The 20087-nt window shown below is 49.2% G+C and overlaps 1 protein-coding gene across 6 annotated transcripts in view; it reads right to left on the bottom strand.

The window, feature by feature from the left end:
- Positions 1 to 20087, bottom strand: part of MADD (MAP kinase activating death domain) — a 46625-nt gene that overhangs the window by 16216 nt on the left and 10322 nt on the right. For 2 of the 6 annotated variants that reach the window (XM_040980220.1, XM_040980222.1), the window contains 18 exons: positions 18454 to 18632; positions 17879 to 18114; positions 17566 to 17722; positions 17247 to 17350; positions 16955 to 17145; positions 16342 to 16598; positions 15960 to 16099; positions 15043 to 15144; positions 13740 to 13799; positions 13256 to 13358; positions 12702 to 12888; positions 12455 to 12605; positions 11967 to 12173; positions 10220 to 10273; positions 9190 to 9290; positions 8566 to 8649; positions 7395 to 7553; positions 228 to 336 (listed from right to left, as the gene is read on the bottom strand). In XM_040980220.1, coding sequence (XP_040836154.1) covers positions 228 to 336; positions 7395 to 7553; positions 8566 to 8649; positions 9190 to 9290; positions 10220 to 10273; positions 11967 to 12173; positions 12455 to 12605; positions 12702 to 12888; positions 13256 to 13358; positions 13740 to 13799; positions 15043 to 15144; positions 15960 to 16099; positions 16342 to 16598; positions 16955 to 17145; positions 17247 to 17350; positions 17566 to 17722; positions 17879 to 18114; positions 18454 to 18632 — 2581 coding nt within the window. The remainder of the gene's footprint in view (positions 1 to 227; positions 337 to 7394; positions 7554 to 8565; positions 8650 to 9189; positions 9291 to 10219; positions 10274 to 11966; positions 12174 to 12454; positions 12606 to 12701; positions 12889 to 13255; positions 13359 to 13739; positions 13800 to 15042; positions 15145 to 15959; positions 16100 to 16341; positions 16599 to 16954; positions 17146 to 17246; positions 17351 to 17565; positions 17723 to 17878; positions 18115 to 18453; positions 18633 to 20087) is intronic. The other 4 variants (XM_040980225.1, XM_040980226.1, XM_040980223.1 and 1 more) reach the window with 3 other exon arrangements.

The raw sequence follows: 20087 nt of genomic DNA, 5'->3' as shown, positions 1-20087 counted from the left end.
GACGGACACTGATGGTTAATGCCAACACCAAAACCCCAGCTTGTCCTTCCCCGACTGTGCGGCTCAGACCCAGTTATGTCGCTTGCTTCAGACACCAGCCCACCAGCTGGTGTCAGCCGTGGCATTAGCAAAAACCCAAGTGTTTGGCTTCCTGGTGTGGTGCCACCCTCTCCCCGGACAGCTGGGTTTCCGCACTGTGCAAGGGGCCTCCCCAGGCTGCTTCTCACCTAGGAGTCCCTCATAGAGGTACACGCGTTGGCTGACGTCTTCAGTACAGCGAATTGGGCTGCCCATTGGTTTCTCCTTCACCTTCGGCTTCAGGCTGTGGGATTTCCCCTAGAGAGAACAGGTGATCGGCCGGCTGTCCCGCACAGGTGCCGAGTGAACTGAGCCTTAGGGGGAGGCCCACACAATCAGGCGCCAAGTGCAGTGACACACTCTGATCCCCCTACTTCTGCTGCTACTCTGTGGGACTCTAGGATTCCAGCCAAGCCCGTCTGATAACTCTGATTTCTATCACTGCTTCCTACGTCATATTTTTTAATTCAAAGATATTCTCTTAAGAAAAAAAATTGGGCAGGGCGGGGGGTGTTGGTATTGTAGTACAGCAGGTTACACCACCACCTACAGCACACAGATGTGTCAGTTTGAGTCACAGCTGCTTCACATCTTCTCCTTTTTTTTTAAGACTTATTTACTTTTATTGGAAAGGCAGATTACAGAGAGGAGGAGAGACACAGAGAGAAAGATCTTCCATCTGTTGGTTCACTCCACAAACAGCCACAACAGCCAGAGAAAAAGTGATCTGAAGCCAGGAACTAGGAAGCATCTCCAGGTCTCCCACGCGGGTGCAGGGTCCCAAGACTTTGGGCCGTCCTCAACTGCTTTCCCAGGCCACAAGCAGGGAGCTGGATGGGAAGTGATGCAGCTGGCACACAGACTGGCGCCCCTAGAGGATGCTAGGACTTGTTGGTGCAGGATTACCCTGTTAAGCCATCATGCTGGTTCTTTTTTTTTTTTTTTTTTTTAATGTGAAAGGTAGAGTTACAGAGAGGGAGAGACAGAAAGAAAGGGGGAGAGATTTTTCCATTTATTGGTTCATCTCCCAAATAGTCCCAATAGCCAGAATTGACCTGGTCTGAAACCAGGAACCATGAGTTTCCTCTGGGTCTCCCACGTGGGTACAAGGGCCCAAAGACTTTGGCCATCCTCTGCTACTTTTCCAGGTACATCAGTAGAGTGAAGGGCTAGAAGGAGAGCAGTCAAGACTTGAACTGATGTTCACATGTAATGCTCGTGCGGCAGGCAGAGTTAGCCTGCCAGGCCATGGCACTGGCCCCAGTTGCTTCACTTATTTTTATTTTTAAGATTTTTCAAATTTTTATTTAAAGGCAGATTTTAAAAAGAAAAAAGGAAACACAGAACGAGAGAATTTCCATCTGCTGGTTCACTGAAGTAATCTGAAGCCAGGAGCCAGGAGCTTCTTCCAGGTCTCCCACGCATGCACAGGGGCCCAAGACTTGTGCGCCATCTTCTGCTGCCTTTCCAGGCTATAAGCAGAGAGCTGGATCAGAAGTGGATCAGCTGGGCCCGACGGCATGGTCTAGCGGCTAAAGACCTCACCTTGAATGCCCCGGGATCCCATATGGGCGCCGGTTCTAATCCGGGCAGCTCCACTTCCCATCCAGCTCCCTGCTTGTAGCTTGGGAAAGCAGTTGAGGATGGCCCAAAATTTTGGGACCCTGCACCCGTGTGGGAGACCTGGAAGAGGTTCCTGGATCCTGGCTTCGGATCAGCATAGCACTGGCCGTTGCACTCACTTGGGGAGTGAATTATCAGATAGAAGATCTTCCTCTCTGTCTCTCCTCCTCTCTGTATATCTGACTTTGCAATAAATAAAAAAATCTTTAAAAAAAAGAAGAAGTAGTGGATCAGCCATGACACAAACTGATGCCCATAGCGGATGCTGGTGCTAGCAGGTGGAGGATTAGCTTGCTTTGCTCCCACACTGGCCCCTGTTTCACTTCAGATTCAGCTCCCCTGCCAATGCACCTGGGGAAGCAGCAGAGGATGGTCCAAGTACTTGGCTCCCTGCACCCAGGAAACCTAGATGCATAAAGCTCCTGGCTTTAACTTGGGCAAGCCCCAGCTATTCGCTACTCATAACAGGAATGAACCATCAGATGGAAGATTAATTTTTTTCTCTCTCTCCCCTGTTTCCCACCCCTATAACTTTACCTTTCATGTAAATAATAAATCTTTTTTTTGGAAGTCAGATATACAAAGAGAAGGAGGAGAGAGAGAAGATCTTCCGTCCAATCATTCACTCCCCAAGCGGCAGTCATGGTTGGAGCTGAGCCAATCCGAAGCCAGGAGCCTCTTCCGGGTCTCCCATGCGGGTGCAGGGTCCCAAAGCTTTGGACCGTCCTCTACCACTTTCCCAGGCCACAAACAGAGAACTGGATGGGAAGTGAGAACTGGTGCTCATATGGTATCTCAGCATGTGCAAGGTGAGGAATTTAGACATTAGGTTACTGTGCCAGACCCCGTAAATAATAAATCTTTTTTAAAAATTCAGGCTAGTTCTCTGGTATCAGCATGCTATAGTAGAAAAAAATACAGGGTTTAAAGTCAATATGACTAAGTTTCAAATCCTTGACTCTTATTAGCTATGTGACTTTAGGATAAATCTTAGCTTCTCTGAACTTCATTTTCCTCCCCTCTAAAATGAAGGTTAATGTTTTTAACTCATAGGATTATTATAATAATTAAGTTTGAAAATGCATAAGGGCCCAGCCCAGTAGCCTAGTGGTTAAAGTCCTTGCCTTGCATGCACCAGGATCCTATATGGCTATCGGTTCATAACCCAGCTCCTCTACTTCCCTTCCAGCTCTCTGCTTGTGACCTGGGAAAGCAGTGGAGGACGGTCCAAAGCCTTGGGACCTTGCACCCACATGGGAGACCCAGAAGAAGCTCCTGGTTCCTGGCTTTGGACTAGCTCAGCTCTGGCTGCTGCAGCCACTTGGGAAGTTGAAACAGCAGATGAAAAATCTTTCTGTCTCTCCTCCTCTCTGTAAATCTGACTTTCCAATAAAAAATAAATAAAATATTTCTTGATAAGAGAAAATGCATATACATAAAGCATTTAACAGTACCTAGTGCTGCTTGACAATGTTAATTTCCTCTCTTCAATCATCTCTTGTTCCCTTGAGATATACCACTGTCTTCCACTTCTGTGATAATAAGCTTTATACTCATTATAGAAAAAAAAAAAAGATTTTCAACAAGGTAAGAAGCTGGTAAAATCATGCCTCTTCATAATACATGGAATAGCAGAAGCAGAGAAGGTTAAGCAACACCTAATTAGTGTAATGTCCAATGGATTGTATGACCCAATAGATAATATTATATATATAGCTAAGCCAGCCTTCTTGAGCCAAAACAATTTAGGTAACCTCTCTCAGCAACTCAACTGCACAAAGAATGCTTGTCCATCAGCATAAGACAAGTAAGTGTTTTTCCCAGGAAGGTAACAAGAGGGGTGGTTTGAGGCTGAACCGTTCTTCGCCAGACCTACATGCATTAAATACGTCTCCAAATGCAGGATGGAAGTACAGTAGAGGGATTCTAAACGTCTAAACAGCAAGTGAGAGAGAGCAGCGAGGCCATCGGAGCAGGCCTGGTGACGCCAAGGCAGCTCCCAACCTTCACGCTGTGAGGGTACTGGCTCCCTTAGGGACACACAAACCAAAGACTGGAACGGGAGTGCTCACCAGGAACACCAAATGGCTCTCACTTACACTGATCTGTCTTTCCCACAGACCCCAGACAAGCACCTCTTAGTGAGCAGTCTTCGTCTTTGTCTAATAGTACAAACTGGCAGTGGCTGAGCATTGAGCACTGCAGGAGCAGGCACACGCCCTGCAAGGCAGGGACTGAAAGAACTCACTTCATTCCAGCTGATGGAGCGCTTATGGGGTGATGCAGGATGAGAATGTTTTCTTCTAAAGCTTTTTGCCCCTCACCTCTCAGAAGACACACACTGTCTGCTGGATTGTAAGCTCCCTGAGAATGGAAATCACGCCTTAGGCACCTGTTTCTCAAGTGCAGAATCTGGAACTTCTCGTAAATCACTAATAAATGAAAACTTCCAACACCTGTTAGAAGTACACTGAATTAATATTTTCAAGTTCTATGCAAATAGAGCTCTGACCAGAATAAAACTGAACTAGTCCATGCAAACACATAGACTGATATCAATGAAAGCTTTAATTAATTGTTCTAAGAGGCACAATTGTACCTCTTTGATCATTTTAAACACAAGGGCTACAACCACATCACATTCACAGCTCTTACTAAACAGGGCAGGAACCTGACTCACCAAAGATTCAAGCCAGCGTCTTAGCCCACTACACAGCAGAATAGCCTAACGGCTAAAGTCCTAAGCTTGCACATGCTGGGATCCCATATGGATGCTGGTTCTAATCCCAGCAGCCCCGCTTCCCATCCGGCTCCCTGCTTGTGGCCTGGGAAAGCAGTTGAGGACAACCCAATGCTTTGGGACCCTGCACCCGCAAAGGAGACCCGGAAGAAGCTCCTGGCTCCTGGCTTTGGATCAGCTCAGTTCTGGCCATTGTGGCCCCTTGGGGAGTGAACCAGTGGATGGAAGATCTTCCTCTCTGACTTTCTTCCTCTCTATATATCTGACTTTCTGATAGAAATAAATAAATCTTTACAAAAAAAAAAAGAAAAAGAAAAAAAGAAAAGAAACATTTTCCTTAAAGCTAAGTACTTGCAGATTGCTGTTCCTTGCTTCATCTTTTCCTTCTTATTATCACTCTCTTTTTAAAAAGGCTTGTTTTTTATGGGCCTGGCAGCATGGCCTAGCGGCTAAAGTCCTCACCTTGAATGTGCCAGGATCCCATATGGGTGCCAGTTCTAATTCTGGCAGCTCCACTTCCCATCCAGCTCCCTGCTTGTGGCCTGGAAAAGCAGTAGAGGACGGCCCAAAGTTTTGGGACCCTGCACTCACGTGGGAGACCCGGAAGAGGTTCCTGGATCCTGGCTTCAGATCGGCATAGCATCGGCCGTTGCGCTCACTTGGGGAGTGAATCATCGGACAGAAGATCTTCTTGTGTCTCTCTCCTCCTCTCTGTATATCTGACTTTCCAATAAATAAATAAATCTTAAAAAAAAAAAAGGCTTGTTTTTATGTAAAAGGCAGAGTTACAGAGAGGAGAGATTGAGATAGTGATCTTTCATTAGCTGATTCACTCTCCAAATGACTGGAGCTGAGCTGATCAGCAGCCAAGAGCCTGGAGACGCCTCTGGGTCTCCCACACAAGTGCAGGGGCCTGTGGATGTCAACTGTCCTCTGCTATTTTCCCAGGCCATAATCAGTGAGCTGGATCGAAAGTGGAACAGCCAAAGACTCAAACTGTCACCCAAAGGGGAAAGCTTAGCCTACTATGTCACAGCACCGGTCCCTTCTTAGTATTTTTTAAATTTTTTTCCATTAACCCACTTCTTTCCCTTATTAAATAAATAGGTTTTTTTGTTGGTGGTGGTGGTTTTTTGTTTTGTTTTTTTGCTAAGAAACAAAGCTTACAACTCCTCTGTCAGGACTCAGTCCCTGCAGGTGAGTGCAAAAACCAAGACTGGGAGCAGCCTAGACCAGACCAGGTTATAGTACCAGTCAGCATATGTTTGGGTCAGGTCAGGGGGTGAGCCAAGCTGGGTCAATTCATAGCACCCACCAGCATACGGCAGAACCAGGACAGGGTGCAGGAAAAGCCAAATTGGGCTGCAACACCAGCTAGTCCACATTAGGGCTGAGACTGGGGGCTGAGGCAGGCCATGCCAGACTGGACCACAACACCCACCAGCACACAGTAGGGTGAGCCTGGGGGGGCGGGGCAGAAGATGCTCCCCTGCTGGGCCATTGCTCCTGCTGGTGAACATGAGGACTAGGACGGCGGGGGGGGGGGGGGGGCAGACCAGACTAGGCGGGGCTACAACACCCGTCGGCCTGCATGTGAGCTGGGTTAGGAGGAGAGCCAGGCTGGGCTAAGTGATGGCATGCACTGGTGTATGCGTGAACCAGAGTAAGCACAGGCTGGTCAGACTTTGTCGCAGCATCAGCTGGCAAGTGCTGGGAATGGGGACAAGTCCTGCCAAGCCACACAGCAGAACGACCTGGAAAAGTGCAAGATCCAGGGCTGGGAGTGGGTCTAGTAGGGAAACTGTAGGCATCTCTTTGATGGGCTGCAGATCTCACCCACCAGTGAGCATGAGAACCAGAGCTGGGGATGGACCTATTTAGACAGGTGGTAGCACCCACTAGCATAAGTGTAGGCTGGAGAGTGAAGTCAGCTGGGCTGAGCTAGGCTGCAGCACCCATTGGTGCGTACAAAAGCTGAATGGGATGTGTGACAGACCAGACTAGTTTGTTGCACATACCAGCATGTGCAGGAATCATGGCCAGGGGCAGACCTGGTAAGGCGTATTGGGTCCCTCCAACTGGGCTATACTTCCCGCTGCTGTGTATGAAGGTCAGGTGTGTGGTGGACAGAGTTAGGTTGGACCCTATCATCCACTGATTTGCATAAGAGATGGGGCTGGAGACAGAACTGACCCAACAACTGTGACTACCAGTTAGCGTGTAGGCTGATGTGGGAGATGGACTGAGCTGGACCTCACACTGGCTGGCAAACACAAGAGTCAGGTCTGGGGTCACCTCATATGAGGTTTCTTCGGGGAACCCCCCAACTGGACCCCTGGATTTTCCACTGGGAAAATCACAGGATCTGTGGTCAGCCCATGGAGTGCATGTGTCAGAACTGAGCCTCCTGAGTTGCTGAAGACAGTGCGGCAGATGGCATGCGCAGATGCACCTGGGGGATACTGCAGTTCATTGGGGCCTCCAGAGGAGATCTAGTACCACAGAAGAGGATGGAGGACAAAACAAATTGAACAACTCTCCATGCCAAGCATTGATAGCAAGTATGTGGGTGAGTGGAGACTCAAGGGTGGACTATGTCAGCCAATGGACCTTGGAAGGATTTCCTCATCCTTGGAGCAACAAAATCAACAGCATTTCAGAACTATCAAAATCACCATAGCAGTACTCTCGGAGCTTGATCCACATGGGGACTCCGGGATGACATCAGGTAGCCGCCCCCCACCCCCGCATACTGATGTGTTTGGGAGGCTGGGTGCAACCTCTCCCCTTTTTTTCTCCACTGGAAAAAAATGGTCCCATATACCTTCTCCTATTCTTTGACCCTTCCCACCCTAATCAGTGGTCCACATGGACATACACCCTCCTCAACTATGTAATCATCATCAAAAATAAAATTCAAAAAATATATATAATATAAAAAAGGCAAGCTTACAAAGATGGCGCTTGTGGCAGAGTTGGTCTCAATTTCACTGTCAGACAAAGTTCCCCGAGAGCTTGCCAAGTGGATGCTGCCCTCGCCGCCTGGGCCGTCACCTGCATTGCTGCTCAGATCACTGTCGGCTCCCAGAGTCTCCCCAGAGCTATTACTCACCTGGAAAAGAACAAACATGTGAGGGCTGTTGTCCAGGGAAGAACCCCAGAAATGCCAATCTGTTACAGGCCTCTGCTGCCATAAAAAAGCATCATCTTGAGCTTGGCACAATAGTTTAGTGGCTAAATCCTCGCCTTGCATGTGCTAGGATCCCATATGGGTGCTTGTTCATATCCTGTCTGTCCCACTTCCTATCCAGCTCCCTGCTTGTGGCCTGGGAAAGCAGTTGAGGATGGGCCAAAGCCTCGGGACCCTGCACCCTTAGGAAACCTGGAAGAAGTTTCTGGCAACTGGCTTTGGATCAGCTCAGCTCCGGCCATTGTGGCTACTTGGGGTGTGAACCAGCAGATGGAAAATCTTTCTGTCTGTCTCTCCTTCTCTCTGTAAATTTGCCTTTCCAATAAAAATAAATAAATCTTAAAAAAAAAATAGGGCTCAGCATAGTAGTCTAGTGGCTAAATTTCTCGCCAAGCAAGTGCCAGGATTCCATTTGGGTGCCAGTTTGTGTCCCAGCTGCCCCACTTCCCATCCAGCTCCTTGCTTGTGGCCTGGGAAAGGAGTAGAGGATGGCTCAAAGCCTTGGGACCCTGCAATCACTTGGGAGGCCTGGAAGAAGCTCCTGGCTTTGGATCAGCTTAGATGCTACAGCCGTTGGGACCACTTGAGAAGCGAACCAGCAGACAGAAGATCTTTCTCTGTCTCTCCTCTCTGAAAATCTGCCTTTCCAATAAAAATAAATAGATCTTCAAAAACAAACAAACAAAAACCCAAAAAAGCAAAGCACTGCCTTTGAGTGGTGTGCCAGACAGCCTCTCAAAGCCCCTCCATCAGTGGATGCAGAGAAGCCCTGGGTGAGACCCTGCAGACACACGCCCACTACAGGTGCATGTCTCCATCATGACAGCCATGTTGACCAGAGACTCTGAAAGAACCTCCAGTCAGAAAGAGTGCCCTTCTCCAGAAGGGGACTCCACACCCTGCCCGCCAGGATGCCAGTGTGGTGTTCCCCTACCACGGTGCTAACTTCAGAATCCTGGCTGGAGCTGCGGATCATAACAGCAGGACTCACACCGACCACTGAGTCTTGATCCATCCTCTGAAACGAGACATGGGAACAGGCCCATCAGGGGAGGCGCCCCATCTTGTCTCAATCTCTCTCAGAAACACATGACCTTCTCCTCTGACCCTGTCCCCATCCTTAGGTTGTCATCCCTATGGAAGTCAGGTAAAACAGGTATGAGTAACAAACAAGACAACAGAAAGTAATATACATTCAGGAAACATGATAACTGTCAGAAATACATAAAAGACTAAGGAAATAGAATAAGCCCTAAAACTACCACCCACTTAACCAATGCTTTTCAGTATATTCCTCCTTAGTCTTTCCTTAAAACATTTAAAAAATAAAACTGGAATCATACCATACTTGCAGCTTTATAAACATTTCCTCATGTCATTAATCTTTAACTATATAATCTTTAATGGAATTTAATACTACATTAGGTGGGTCGATTGTATTTATTTCATCACTTCCTTCTTATAGGTATTGATGTTGCTTTGAGGCTGTTTTAACTTAAAGAAGTTTTCTGAGAGAGCGAATTTGAGCCTTATGATTCTCAACAAGACTGCCACAAACCTGGGAACCAGAGGTCAGGCTCACGCCACTGTCCGCACTGATCTGGGACTTCTTCTCCTCTGTCTCACCAAGGTCAAAGACGGGTTTGATTACTTCTGGTCCTGAGTAGGGGAAGATTTCTGTTACTCAGCACACAGAGCAAGGGGGCAGGCTGGTGAAGGGAAGGAATGGCAGCATGATCTGGCCTCAGATCTGCTCAGCACATCCCAACTACTTTTCCAGGGACTGTGCCCCCCACCCCTCCCGTGGGATCCACTGGAAGATGTCCCCAGATGCCTTGAGAACCAAGTAGGATGAATCAGGCCTGGTCTCAAGGGATTCTGCAGCCATCTTCTTGTCCTGAGAACAGTATGAGCCACTTGCCCTTAATTGAAAATCCCCACAGACAAATGTCTCCACCACAATCCATCATGCTCAGAGTCCAAGTGTCCCTGGGCCTAGGTCACTCACTGCTTCTGTGACATCTGAAGGAGCCAGGAAATGCCAGGTCCGGTGCACAAAGAGACACCTACTGTTTTAGTGGGCACTGCTTGCTCCCACCCAAAATCATCTGCCCCAGAGGTAAAAGCCAACCCTGGTGCCACCCCTCCAACCAACCCACAATGATATGGCAGAAGGACAGAATGACAGAAAGCAAGAGAGCGTGCCTAGGTAAGCCACCAGAGAACTGGGCAGCTACAGACTCAACACAGAGGGATGGCCACCATCTCTGCCAACTGTGCCCGCAGGCCTTCCAATGGGTTGGGGAAGGATCAGCCAATGAGGTCACTGAATGAGAACCAACTTCTAAGGGGTTTGCCTCTGTGACACCCTGGACATTCACAGCCTGCGTGCTAGAAGGGAAGGGGCACGAAGCAGCCTACCAGCCACACGCCTGGGAGTCACACACCACCTGCCTGCTTTCAATCTGTTCACCATCCCTCAAGAGCAAATTTGGAGTGGGGTTGACAAAGGGCACCTGCCCTGCCTGGGCCCGGGGAGTTGGCAGGTATGGGAGACTTAGAGACAGGAAAGGGCATTTGTTCCTTACTCTGTTTTTCCAAAGCTTTTTGCTTTTTCACTTCCTGGTGCTTGTTCCACAATTCTACCCCAGATGCAACGCAAGCAGGAGAGAAAGACACAGAGTCAGAGGCTGGTCAGACAGACGGAGTGGAAACCCCCCACCCCAGCTGCTTCAGGCTCAGACATGGAATCACCCACCAAGAGGCACAAAGACATCTTCATTGAGGGGAAGGAGGGGAAACCAAGAAATCCAGTACTTTCCCCAAAAACTTATGAACTAACAGTTCCAGACTTCTAACACTAAACCCCAACATGGCAGTGAAATCCTTGTAGATGAAGTGGGAAGGCTTGGGTGAGGCGTGTCCACTGTGGTCTGATGAAACGGATCCATCCCAAGCTGTGGCGCCTGAAACCTGGGATCTGTTTCAACTTCTACCACCTCAGGCACTCTCTGAGGAACCAGGGAATGGCAATTTTCACGGATTCCAATTCCAGATCAGAGAGAGGAGCATCTCAAGCAGCCGAAGGTTTTCAAAAGTGTGAGCACCAATCCTCCAAGTCACAGGACAGGAGAGGTCAACTAGCAGGCAGACTTCAGCAACCCTCCTGGTGCTGCCCCAAAACCAACTCCCCCTCACAACCAGTGCCTGCCCTACCAAGACTTAACAAGTCACCTGTGAAAACATGTGAGTAGAGTTAACCAAAGCCATTAAAAGGCCACGGGGAAGCAGATGGAATGCCAAGAACATCAATTCCCTGCCTGGAAGGAACCCCATAGTCTAGTTAGCATGATCTGCTTACTGCCCAGAGAAGGAGACAGACTCAGAGATGGAAGTGATTTGCCCAGGACTGTAGCTGGGGACTGTCCTAGCTGGGGACAGATACAGACCTAAAACTCAAGACCATCAGACTAGTAAGTTGGTACCTTTTCTAGAACATCCCATGAGGCAAGACAGTCAGGGCTCACTGGGAATACACTGAGAGAGTATTCTGCTGACTACCCAAGCATAGTTTCTCCATAAAGGACACTGGCTCCTAATTACTATCTCTGGGAACATAAAGCAACAGCAGTGACTGTGACAAAGGCATCAGCCGGAGACCTAGTGCCCAGGGCCCTAGCAGAAGAAAAAGGAAGATACAATCTGGGATTCTAGGGTTGAGCAGGTGGTGAGCCAAATGCAAGCGATACCCAGAGAGCTCCCTAAGACACCACCTTAAAGGACTTGGAGAAACACCACAGGGAAGCAAGCTTTCAGTCACGTCCAGGGAGGCAGTCTGAGAGAGCCGAGTCTGAGGTCCAGAACTGAGGGGAGCGGGGTTGGCAGACAGGCCCAGAGGAGCAAACTCCAGGGCAGTGCCACGGTAGATGGGGAAACCTGCTTCAGAAACGCAGACGACCACACCGTCACAGCCCAGAGATGCAGTTGTAAGCTTCCTCATGTCTTCTTAGGAGCTCACATAGCCTCTCTACTAGCAGGAAATAATCCAGATGCACAAACAGGGACCCAGAATCCAGCTCAGACTTCCTGCACGGAGCCTCGCCAGGTCCTTTAAACACAACTCCGGCTCTTCCTCGAGGATGTGGATCAGGGGTGGCCATGCAGAAAGCGTGAGGGAAAGAGAAGAAATGCTACTGGAAATGGGCACAGGCTTGTCTCCCTCTCAAGACAGCAAAGCATGGGGAAGAGAAAGGCGGGATTCTGGATGAATCGAGAGGGAGGAATACTTCAGAAGGCAGATCCCCACCCGCACACACCAAACACAGTGGCACGTACCAATAGAAGCGACAAAATTCTCTTCCTTTAAACTCCTGGTGTCTGGCTCCTTGGGACCTTTTCCTGTAGCACTTGGTGCCCGAGGTCCCAGCTGGGGAACTCTCAGCTGAGCCATAGCTTTTGCGTCCCCCCGCCCAGCCAGACCAGGGTCCTTGCCAGCTGGGGTAGTTACACTCTCTGTTGGACTTTTCTTCCGCTTGTCTGGTTCTGGGGAAAAGATTCAATACAGAAAAGTGGTCAAAAGAGGTAGTAAATGGCAACCAAGGAAAGGAACCGCACTGGGAGAAGGAGAAAGAACATAGAAGTGGGAGGAAAGAAAGCTAACACTCCACCTTTGATGACAGAAGAAACGCCCACAGATAAACATGCACCCGAGACTAAAATCTCAACGCCTACAGGAAGCATGGTGCTGGGGAACTTGCTGTGGGGACAAGCACGTTTTCTCTTTTGGAGATGACTGGGGGATGCCTGGCTGATGTGATCCCTACCTTTACTATAGTAGTGGGTCTGGGCTATCTCCAGAAGCCCAAAGATGCTGGCCATGCCACCCAGACCTGCGTGGGCATAGGACTGCTCCAGACTGAGGATTGTGCACTTGAGGAGGTCCAGCATTCCCTTATACACCTTCCGGCTGATCTCCTGCAATGATAACCCAGGCAAGGCAATGGCCAGACTGCCTTTTGAGTCCACCTCCCTCTGCCCAGTTGATCCCAATGCCTCAGCCCAGATACTGACCACATCTGGGATGACGTCCTGCCGGGCATCGTCCTCTGACTGCACGATGCGGTTCAGCTTGCTCAGGACGAAGACCCGCAGCTGCTCGCTCTCCAGCAGCCGGCGCACCTTCTTCATGTTGAGCCAGCCGACGCCCTGGCCATCGAGCACGCTATGTACCACCTCCTTCAGGAACTGCTGGTTCTCACTGCGGGGCCCACACACCACTTCTGTCACCATTAGCTCCTTGGCAGAGCCTCCCCTCTTGCACAGGCTAGATGCTTCCTTCCAGGCGCAGATACAAAGTCAAGTATGCAAATGCTCAAGATTAACACCTGCCTGTCCCCTCCAAATACCCTGGTCTGCCCGAGTCCCCAGCTCTGCTATCTCCCACTCCTCAACGCTGTGAACAATTACCGGTGCACTGGATTGCATCAGCATGGACACTGTTGGCAAGGACTGTTGTCATCTACCACCCAGAGGGTTTTTCGCCCATTCTTGAGCATCCCTAAAGCTTTGCACAGCAACCATGACCTCTAGCTGCCAACTTTTAGAACAGCACTGCTCTTCAGTACCTGGAATTGCTGGATCGACCCTGGGGTGATGGAGGCTCTCTCTTCACTGTGGGGCTGTGTTTAATGACAGAAGATTTCTGGTCCACTAAGGCCCTCCTGTTTCCTATGGTGGGAAAGAGACAAATGAGAGCCTTTGTCACTATCGTGGTCCAGCAACTCGTGTTAGCTGGCCATGATCCAGGCCCATTCCCCAGAAGGGCTGGGGGAGGGTGGCACTGGGGCGTCACGTGGAAGTAGAGACCAGCCATGGCAATGTGGAGGAGGTGGGAATGGAGACTCAGGCCACTCCACATGCACCAGCAGGACGCCCCATGAGCAAGCATGGGCGTCCCAGGGACAGGGCAAGGCAGGTCACGCAGGTGATGCTGCTTGCTGCCTGAGGAGGATGGCCCTCAGGCAGGCATGAAGATGCTAGGAAAAAAATAAAATAAAATAAAAACTAAAAACCCCAAAAGTTCATGCACAGCTCACAGGCAAGACCCACCTTCACCACTCCCGGGGCCGGCTTCAGTAACAATCTCCATTAGAGTATTTAGCCCAAATACTGGGACACAAAATACACAATTAGTAGGTGCACCACGAGACCACAACCCCTATATACCTGTCTGAGGATTTACACCAGCTCATCTGAGAACTCTCCCAAAGCTTGAACAGTGCATGTAACCTTGGGTCTTAGGCACTGCGGAGCTGGAAGCCAAGTGACCAGGAGACACCCAAGGCTTCAACAAAGACCATCCTTAGGACTGTGGCCTCTGCAACCACAGGCAGGGTGAGCGTACTCAACAGGCACATGCATGACGGAGGGATTGCTGATTTTCATGAAACATCTAGCACAGGGGTCCCGAGGGCCTGTGGGTATGTTTGGGGAAGAGCCCCTATTTTGCAGATGCTGTCATGGGAATTCGGGGGTAAGGTATCAAGATGAGAGGCAAGTGGGCGGGTTCAGTGCAGCAAATGAAATGAAGCATCAGCATGCAATGAAGGAGTTTCAATCATTCTTCTCTTAGGATATATCCAATCAGAGTCAGAGACACCACACCTCTCCATCCCCGATCTACCTAACCCCTGCACCAGCACTGGTGTGCTTCCTGTATGACGAGTTCTGATGCCCACTGGCCTATTTATCTTATGTTTCCATTCCTAACAAGGAACATTTCATAGACTCCTGATATTTTTAATCATCGGGAATGAGAGATAGGTCAAAGACCAGTATTTTATACTATACTTCCTACCATAATTAAGTATTTTGGCACAATATTCAGAAAAAGCAAACCAAAGTCAACATAAATTCAGAAGCCCCTCAAGGCATCAAGAAATCACAAAGAAATTCAAACAAGGTCTTAATTGCCCCTAGGAGCCAACAAATACTATCTGGCCCCCTCAGAATCTAAACAGACACCAAGCCACAGAAAGACAGAATCCTACCAGCACTGCCTACTCTCCCTAATCTCTATGTGCAGGCTGACTCCTGGGGATGGATTCTGTCATAAGTCACGCAATGAGAACCTGGTGGCTGACTGGGGGCAGCTGGAGACGCCTGTGTTCATCATGTCCCACCACTAAGGTCTCCCCAGAAGCAGTGGCAGCCACGTAGTTGTTATTACCCAAAAACATCCACCAGGACCTTCTCTGGCCACAAAGGTGGTTCCCACATGATGTGCAGGGAAAGCCTGAGAAGCCGCGTGATCAAACGACTCATCACACATCAGACTTCTGAGAAGCACCCACAGGCCCAAAGTACCTCCCAGAGAAGAAACCTGGTTTGGCAACAGGTAGGTTGTGGTTACCTTTCAGACTGGGGAAGGGTGTGGTCTTCTCTCGGGCACCTTTGGTGGGTAGAGTGAGGTTCGAGAGACTGAAGCTTGTACTGTGGTTCCGATACAGGCTGCCTATCCAAGGGAGGGGTGATAGGAGGGAGTTAGCAGGACAAACAATGAAAACCCCATGTTCCCGGGACTGTGCATGCTCTTGTTCCCCTCTGTTCTTTGCACACAGAATCCCCCATCAGTAGATCAGATAGTCCTCTGCTCTGCCTCAGAAAAAATCAAGTCTAACTCGAGGCAGGACTCTTTGAAACCCATTCACTTTCTTTGGGTAGCTTCAATGATTGCCATGTCTTTCATTTACTATGAACATAGCATGAAAACAGGTAGTTTATACACTTCCCGTATGAAGCTGACACTGTCCCTCCCTGGCTTCTGAAAAAAAAAAACAATCACACAATTATCCCTTCTGGTGACTGGAGACCTTACTCCATCCTCAATCTTTGACTGATACCTGCCACTCAAGGTCTGAAATACACTAAGCACAGAAACCAATCTCAGACAGACTTCAAAGCCTGTTGATGGAAAAAAAAAAATCTCTCAATGGCCAAAGAACATATCAGATATATATATATATATATACTCAATTTTAACCAGTACATTTCAATAAAGAGCGTGAGTATTTTGAATATAATGCTTATTTTTCAGTTGGTCAGTCAGCTGTCCTGCCTTAACAAATCTGAGATATCCAAACATAATGATAATGACTAATCTGACCCTGCCCTTTAAGAACCTCCCCTGAAAACATTTGGTATTACTTAAATGATAAAGAATCAGGCCTTGACCATGCCAACCCAGCCCTCCATCTGCAACTGGAAGCTGGATGAGCCTGACCATGGAGGAAACAGAATTAGGGAATGACAGCCCTGAAGGCCACTTACTGGCAAACGACACGATGCCCCCGAAGCCCTCGGTGCTGTTGTTGGAGACGGTGGAGTTGGGAGAGCTGGCACGGGAGTCAGATTCAGCATCGGAGTCACTGGCCAGCTTCAAGCTGTTGGGCCGCAGCAGCTTTTGAGCCCTTGAATGCACAGTGGCACCTGTGAGCCCCACACAGGGGTGCCTGATCTTGGGAGTGTGGGCCTTCACTACGCTGCCATCACCACGCCCTTCCACATAACTCCTCGCTCCCAGCCACCCTCCGGGAACGCAGGACCACAGGAACATTCAGACATCTCAGAATTTCTGACTAACCCTTGCCCGGGGTCCACTGTAGTGAGATCTTTCAGTCCCGCAACTAGAAGGGATTCCCCAGGCTCTCACTGATTGCCACTGACATGTTGGCTGAATTGGGGAGTGTAACTTTCTTTCCCTTGCTCATCATCGTATTCCTCAGGGTGAAACCCATATTGGGACTCAAAGAATGGATTGTCATAGGTTTGCCAGCACACTGACCCCTCTCCGGTTTCTGCCTGACGCCTGTCCACAGTCGGTTTGCCAATGCTGGGAGGCACGATAGGGAGAGGCTTGGAAACACCACCTGCTGCCTTAGCATCTGTCTCCGTAGAGTCAGCGGGTTCCTAAGGGACATATTAAATAAAAAGTGATCACCTGTTTTTCAGCAAGGATTGTTTGTATTCTCATTCTGGCAGGCCAGGCCAGATTTACTAGATTCTTGGCTAAAATAAACGTGTGGGAAAGTACCTACAGAATCCCCTATTGTCATTCCCCACAAGTTACATCCTAAACAATGCTATGATCTTCTGGGGTCAAAACTGTCTGTGAGCCTAAAACCCACACCCCAGGGGTCTATGGAGATGAGAAGATCGTAAACAAAAAGGCAAACTAATGGCTACTGTGTGGTTCTCCTAATGGACATAGGGCTATATTCCCACCAATGCTTCTTGCTCGCCCACCCCTCCATATCCTCACATACAGAGCTGGTTCCACGGACGATGGTGCTGGGGCTACTGCTGGCGGTGGTGCTGGAGCTGGAGCGCGCTGGGGGGATTTCATGAGAGTTCTCGCTGTCTGGGCCTGGCTCCTCTGCTTCCTTCTGGTTCTGCAACTCATCGATCTGGACCTCGCTGGCATCGCCCAGGGCTGCGTGCGTCAGAGGGTCTACATCTGGCAAAACCCAAGGGAGGCAGGTACAGACCACTCCATCCCCATCCAGGAACTCCAATCCCAGCCCAGGGATGGCCAATTATCTACCCAAACCCACTTACTGGGAGTATCACCGTTGATGTCACATTTCATCATTTCACTGACAAAGTCACCAAGGGAGGAGTAAGAAGAGCTTGAGTCATCATAATCCATGCTATCACTGCCACTGCAGAGTGAAGAACATAAAATATATACATACATACCCGGAAGGGGCAGGGGAAAACCTGCGATTAGCATTAGGACAAAACAAGAGGAACACTCTAAGTTCAAGGTTAAGGAGTAAGACAGAATAAAGATGCCAAGAAAAAGAATCAAATATAATCCGAGGCTGCAAAGACTGAAATTCTGCTAATAAAGGGCTAGTGAAAGGGGCCTGCTCGCCTGTCATCAGTAGGGTCGGAGTCAGAGTCGCGCTCAGGTGGCACGCTCAGTGCCTCGGCCAGCTGTGAGTTGCTGTCATAGACCCGGTAGTGGATGGGCTGCAGCTGGTGAGCATACCACTTTGGCTTGTCACCGATCAGGGCAGGGTCAAACATATCTGCCCAAAGCAGAGAAACAACAGAGTTAGCAATGAGCAATGCATCATATAAAGGCAGGAAGAAATTTATAGCTAAACAGAAGTGGAAGGGGATAGGGCAAAGATTAGCAAAGAAACACACAAAGGAGGACAAAGGCAAAGGGTGGGTGGACTTACTGTTGTGAATTCGCTGAAAGGCATAGTTGGTGGGGTTAAGGATCCATTCTCCAAAGTACTCCACGGCCTGAGTTCTAGCCAATTTCTCGGCAAAAGGAGTCTGTCGGGGACGTGAGGCTAGAAAGGAGCCGGTCTGAAAAGCTACCACTGGCCGAGGGAAGAGACGCAGGGTACGTGTGTGCAGCTGGAAGCCCTGCAGCACGTTGGCAGAGTTGAAGAAACGGACCATGGCCACTCTGGGGAAGAAGGTGGTGGTGAGGCAGCATAAGACCATGCCCCATAGAGCAAGGGTGTCCATGGTTCGAGGTTTCAGACCATTTGGTCAAGCCATCATATAACAGGTTTCCAAAGTCAAAAGGAACGGTGTTTTAAAAGAGTCACCAATCCCTCCCTTCTCCCATGAATGTGAGCAACCATTTCTCTTCTTTACCTTATACTTAAGTAGTAAACACACCCCCAGAGTCACATGCATTTTCTATATAAAGAAACTCTATAGCTCGGGGAAGTACTGTGTGTCCCAAGGTCACCGAGAGAGCAATTTACAACTCATAAGTAGAGAGCCTGCTCAGTCTCACCTGGTTGCCACATCTACAGAATCCACGTCATTGCCGTAAATGAGTGGGTTGAACTCGGTGGAAGGGGTGGACTGCAGGTCACTAGAAGGCCTTCCCAGGAGAAAGGGGATCTCCTGGCCCTCGTGGAATTTCTCCAGATTGAGGATGGGCTGGGTGTTAAGACTCATGCTGGCGAGGGCCTGTGGAGGAAGCACTCTCTCATTCAAGGCACACTGCTGGCTAGCCAACCAATCTCGACTGCTAGGAGATGCCTGCTTCAAAGTCTTCTATTCCATACTTGGTCCCTGATGAAAAAGTTCTGCAACCAAGAACTATGCTAATTTGTCAAAAAATGACCAACTTACTTTAGATCCTTCATCTTTAGAAAACAGTCTGAATTACATAGCAATTTTAGTATTTATTACAAACATTAAGGGCATTGCATGTCCACATAGACCTCTGATTAAGATGGAGAGGGTTGGGAAAGGGCGGAGAAAGGGAAAGGAAGGTGGGCAGGATAAATGTCTTTCTTTTCTCTCCTTTTTATTTTTTTGGGGGTAGGGATGGGCAGCAAATGCACTGCTCTTTGCTATTACACTACATCAGTGCCAGAGGACAAACATGGTCATTTGATATCACCTTAGAGACCCCCACTGGGTAAGCATGGTAGCCTAGTGGCTAAAGTCCTCATCTTGCATGAACCAGGATCCCATATGGACGCCGGTTCTAATCCTGGCTGCTTCACTTACCATCCAGCTCCCTACTTGTGGCCTGGGAAACAGTGGAAGATGGCCCAAAACCTAGGGACCCTGCACCCATGTAGGAGATCTGGAGGAAGATTCTGGCTCCTGGCTTCAGACTGGCTTAGGTCCAACTGCTGTGGCCACTTGGACAGTGAACCAGTGGATGGAAAATCTTGCTTTCCTCTGTAAATCTGCCTTTTCAATAAAAACAAATAAATCTTTGAAAAAGAATGTTCCAAAGGTGTTACTTAAGTGGTCCTGAGAGGTTGCTGGCTTTATTGCACCAGAGGTAAGAAATTCTAAGGGCTGTTGGCTGTCCACGTCTACCTCAGTGTGTCCACAGGCCTAGGTGCTTGCCATAAAGTTTGGCCTGCTGTGCTGTTCAACCCACTCTTTTCTCCATCATTTGAAGAGGTACTTAAAGTCTTCTGTTGGCTTAGATGAGCTGACTCTCTTGTCTTTCATGTACATCCAGACATGCTCTCTATTCTTGCATGGTAGTCAGCAACTGAGGTAGCCCAGGCCTGTAACATGTGCTCACATGTCTTTGTGAAGTTCCCTGAGGTCAGGGGTGGAGCATAATGGTCTAGCTGGGAGCCACCTAAGAAACCCCTCTGCAGAGGACTCAGACCTGGCTCACATATGTACCAGCTGCTGTGGAGCCAGGTCTGGCCTGCATCCTGCACCAAACAACAGATGAACCAGAAGGTTCATCTGCCTGGCCAGTGCTGCCCCCAGGACTGATTCTCATAAAAACTAGTGAGTGCTATAGCCTTAGCCCAGCCTAGTCCACTCCCAGGGCTAGCTCCCATCCATGCCAGCCCCAAAGAACCCTTACCAGGCCCATACCCAGCTCTGGTTTTTGCAGGCTAGCGGGTTCTGCAGCCCAGTCTGCCCCAGCCCACACCCAGC

This window comes from Ochotona curzoniae, unplaced genomic scaffold (assembly GCF_017591425.1).
Source record: "Ochotona curzoniae isolate NIBS_2020 unplaced genomic scaffold, NIBS_Ocur_1.0 contig_3432, whole genome shotgun sequence".
NCBI lineage: Eukaryota > Metazoa > Chordata > Mammalia > Lagomorpha > Ochotonidae > Ochotona > Ochotona curzoniae.
The sequence above is the reverse complement of the archived record's forward strand: the minus strand, read 5'-3'. Positions and strand labels throughout refer to the sequence as shown.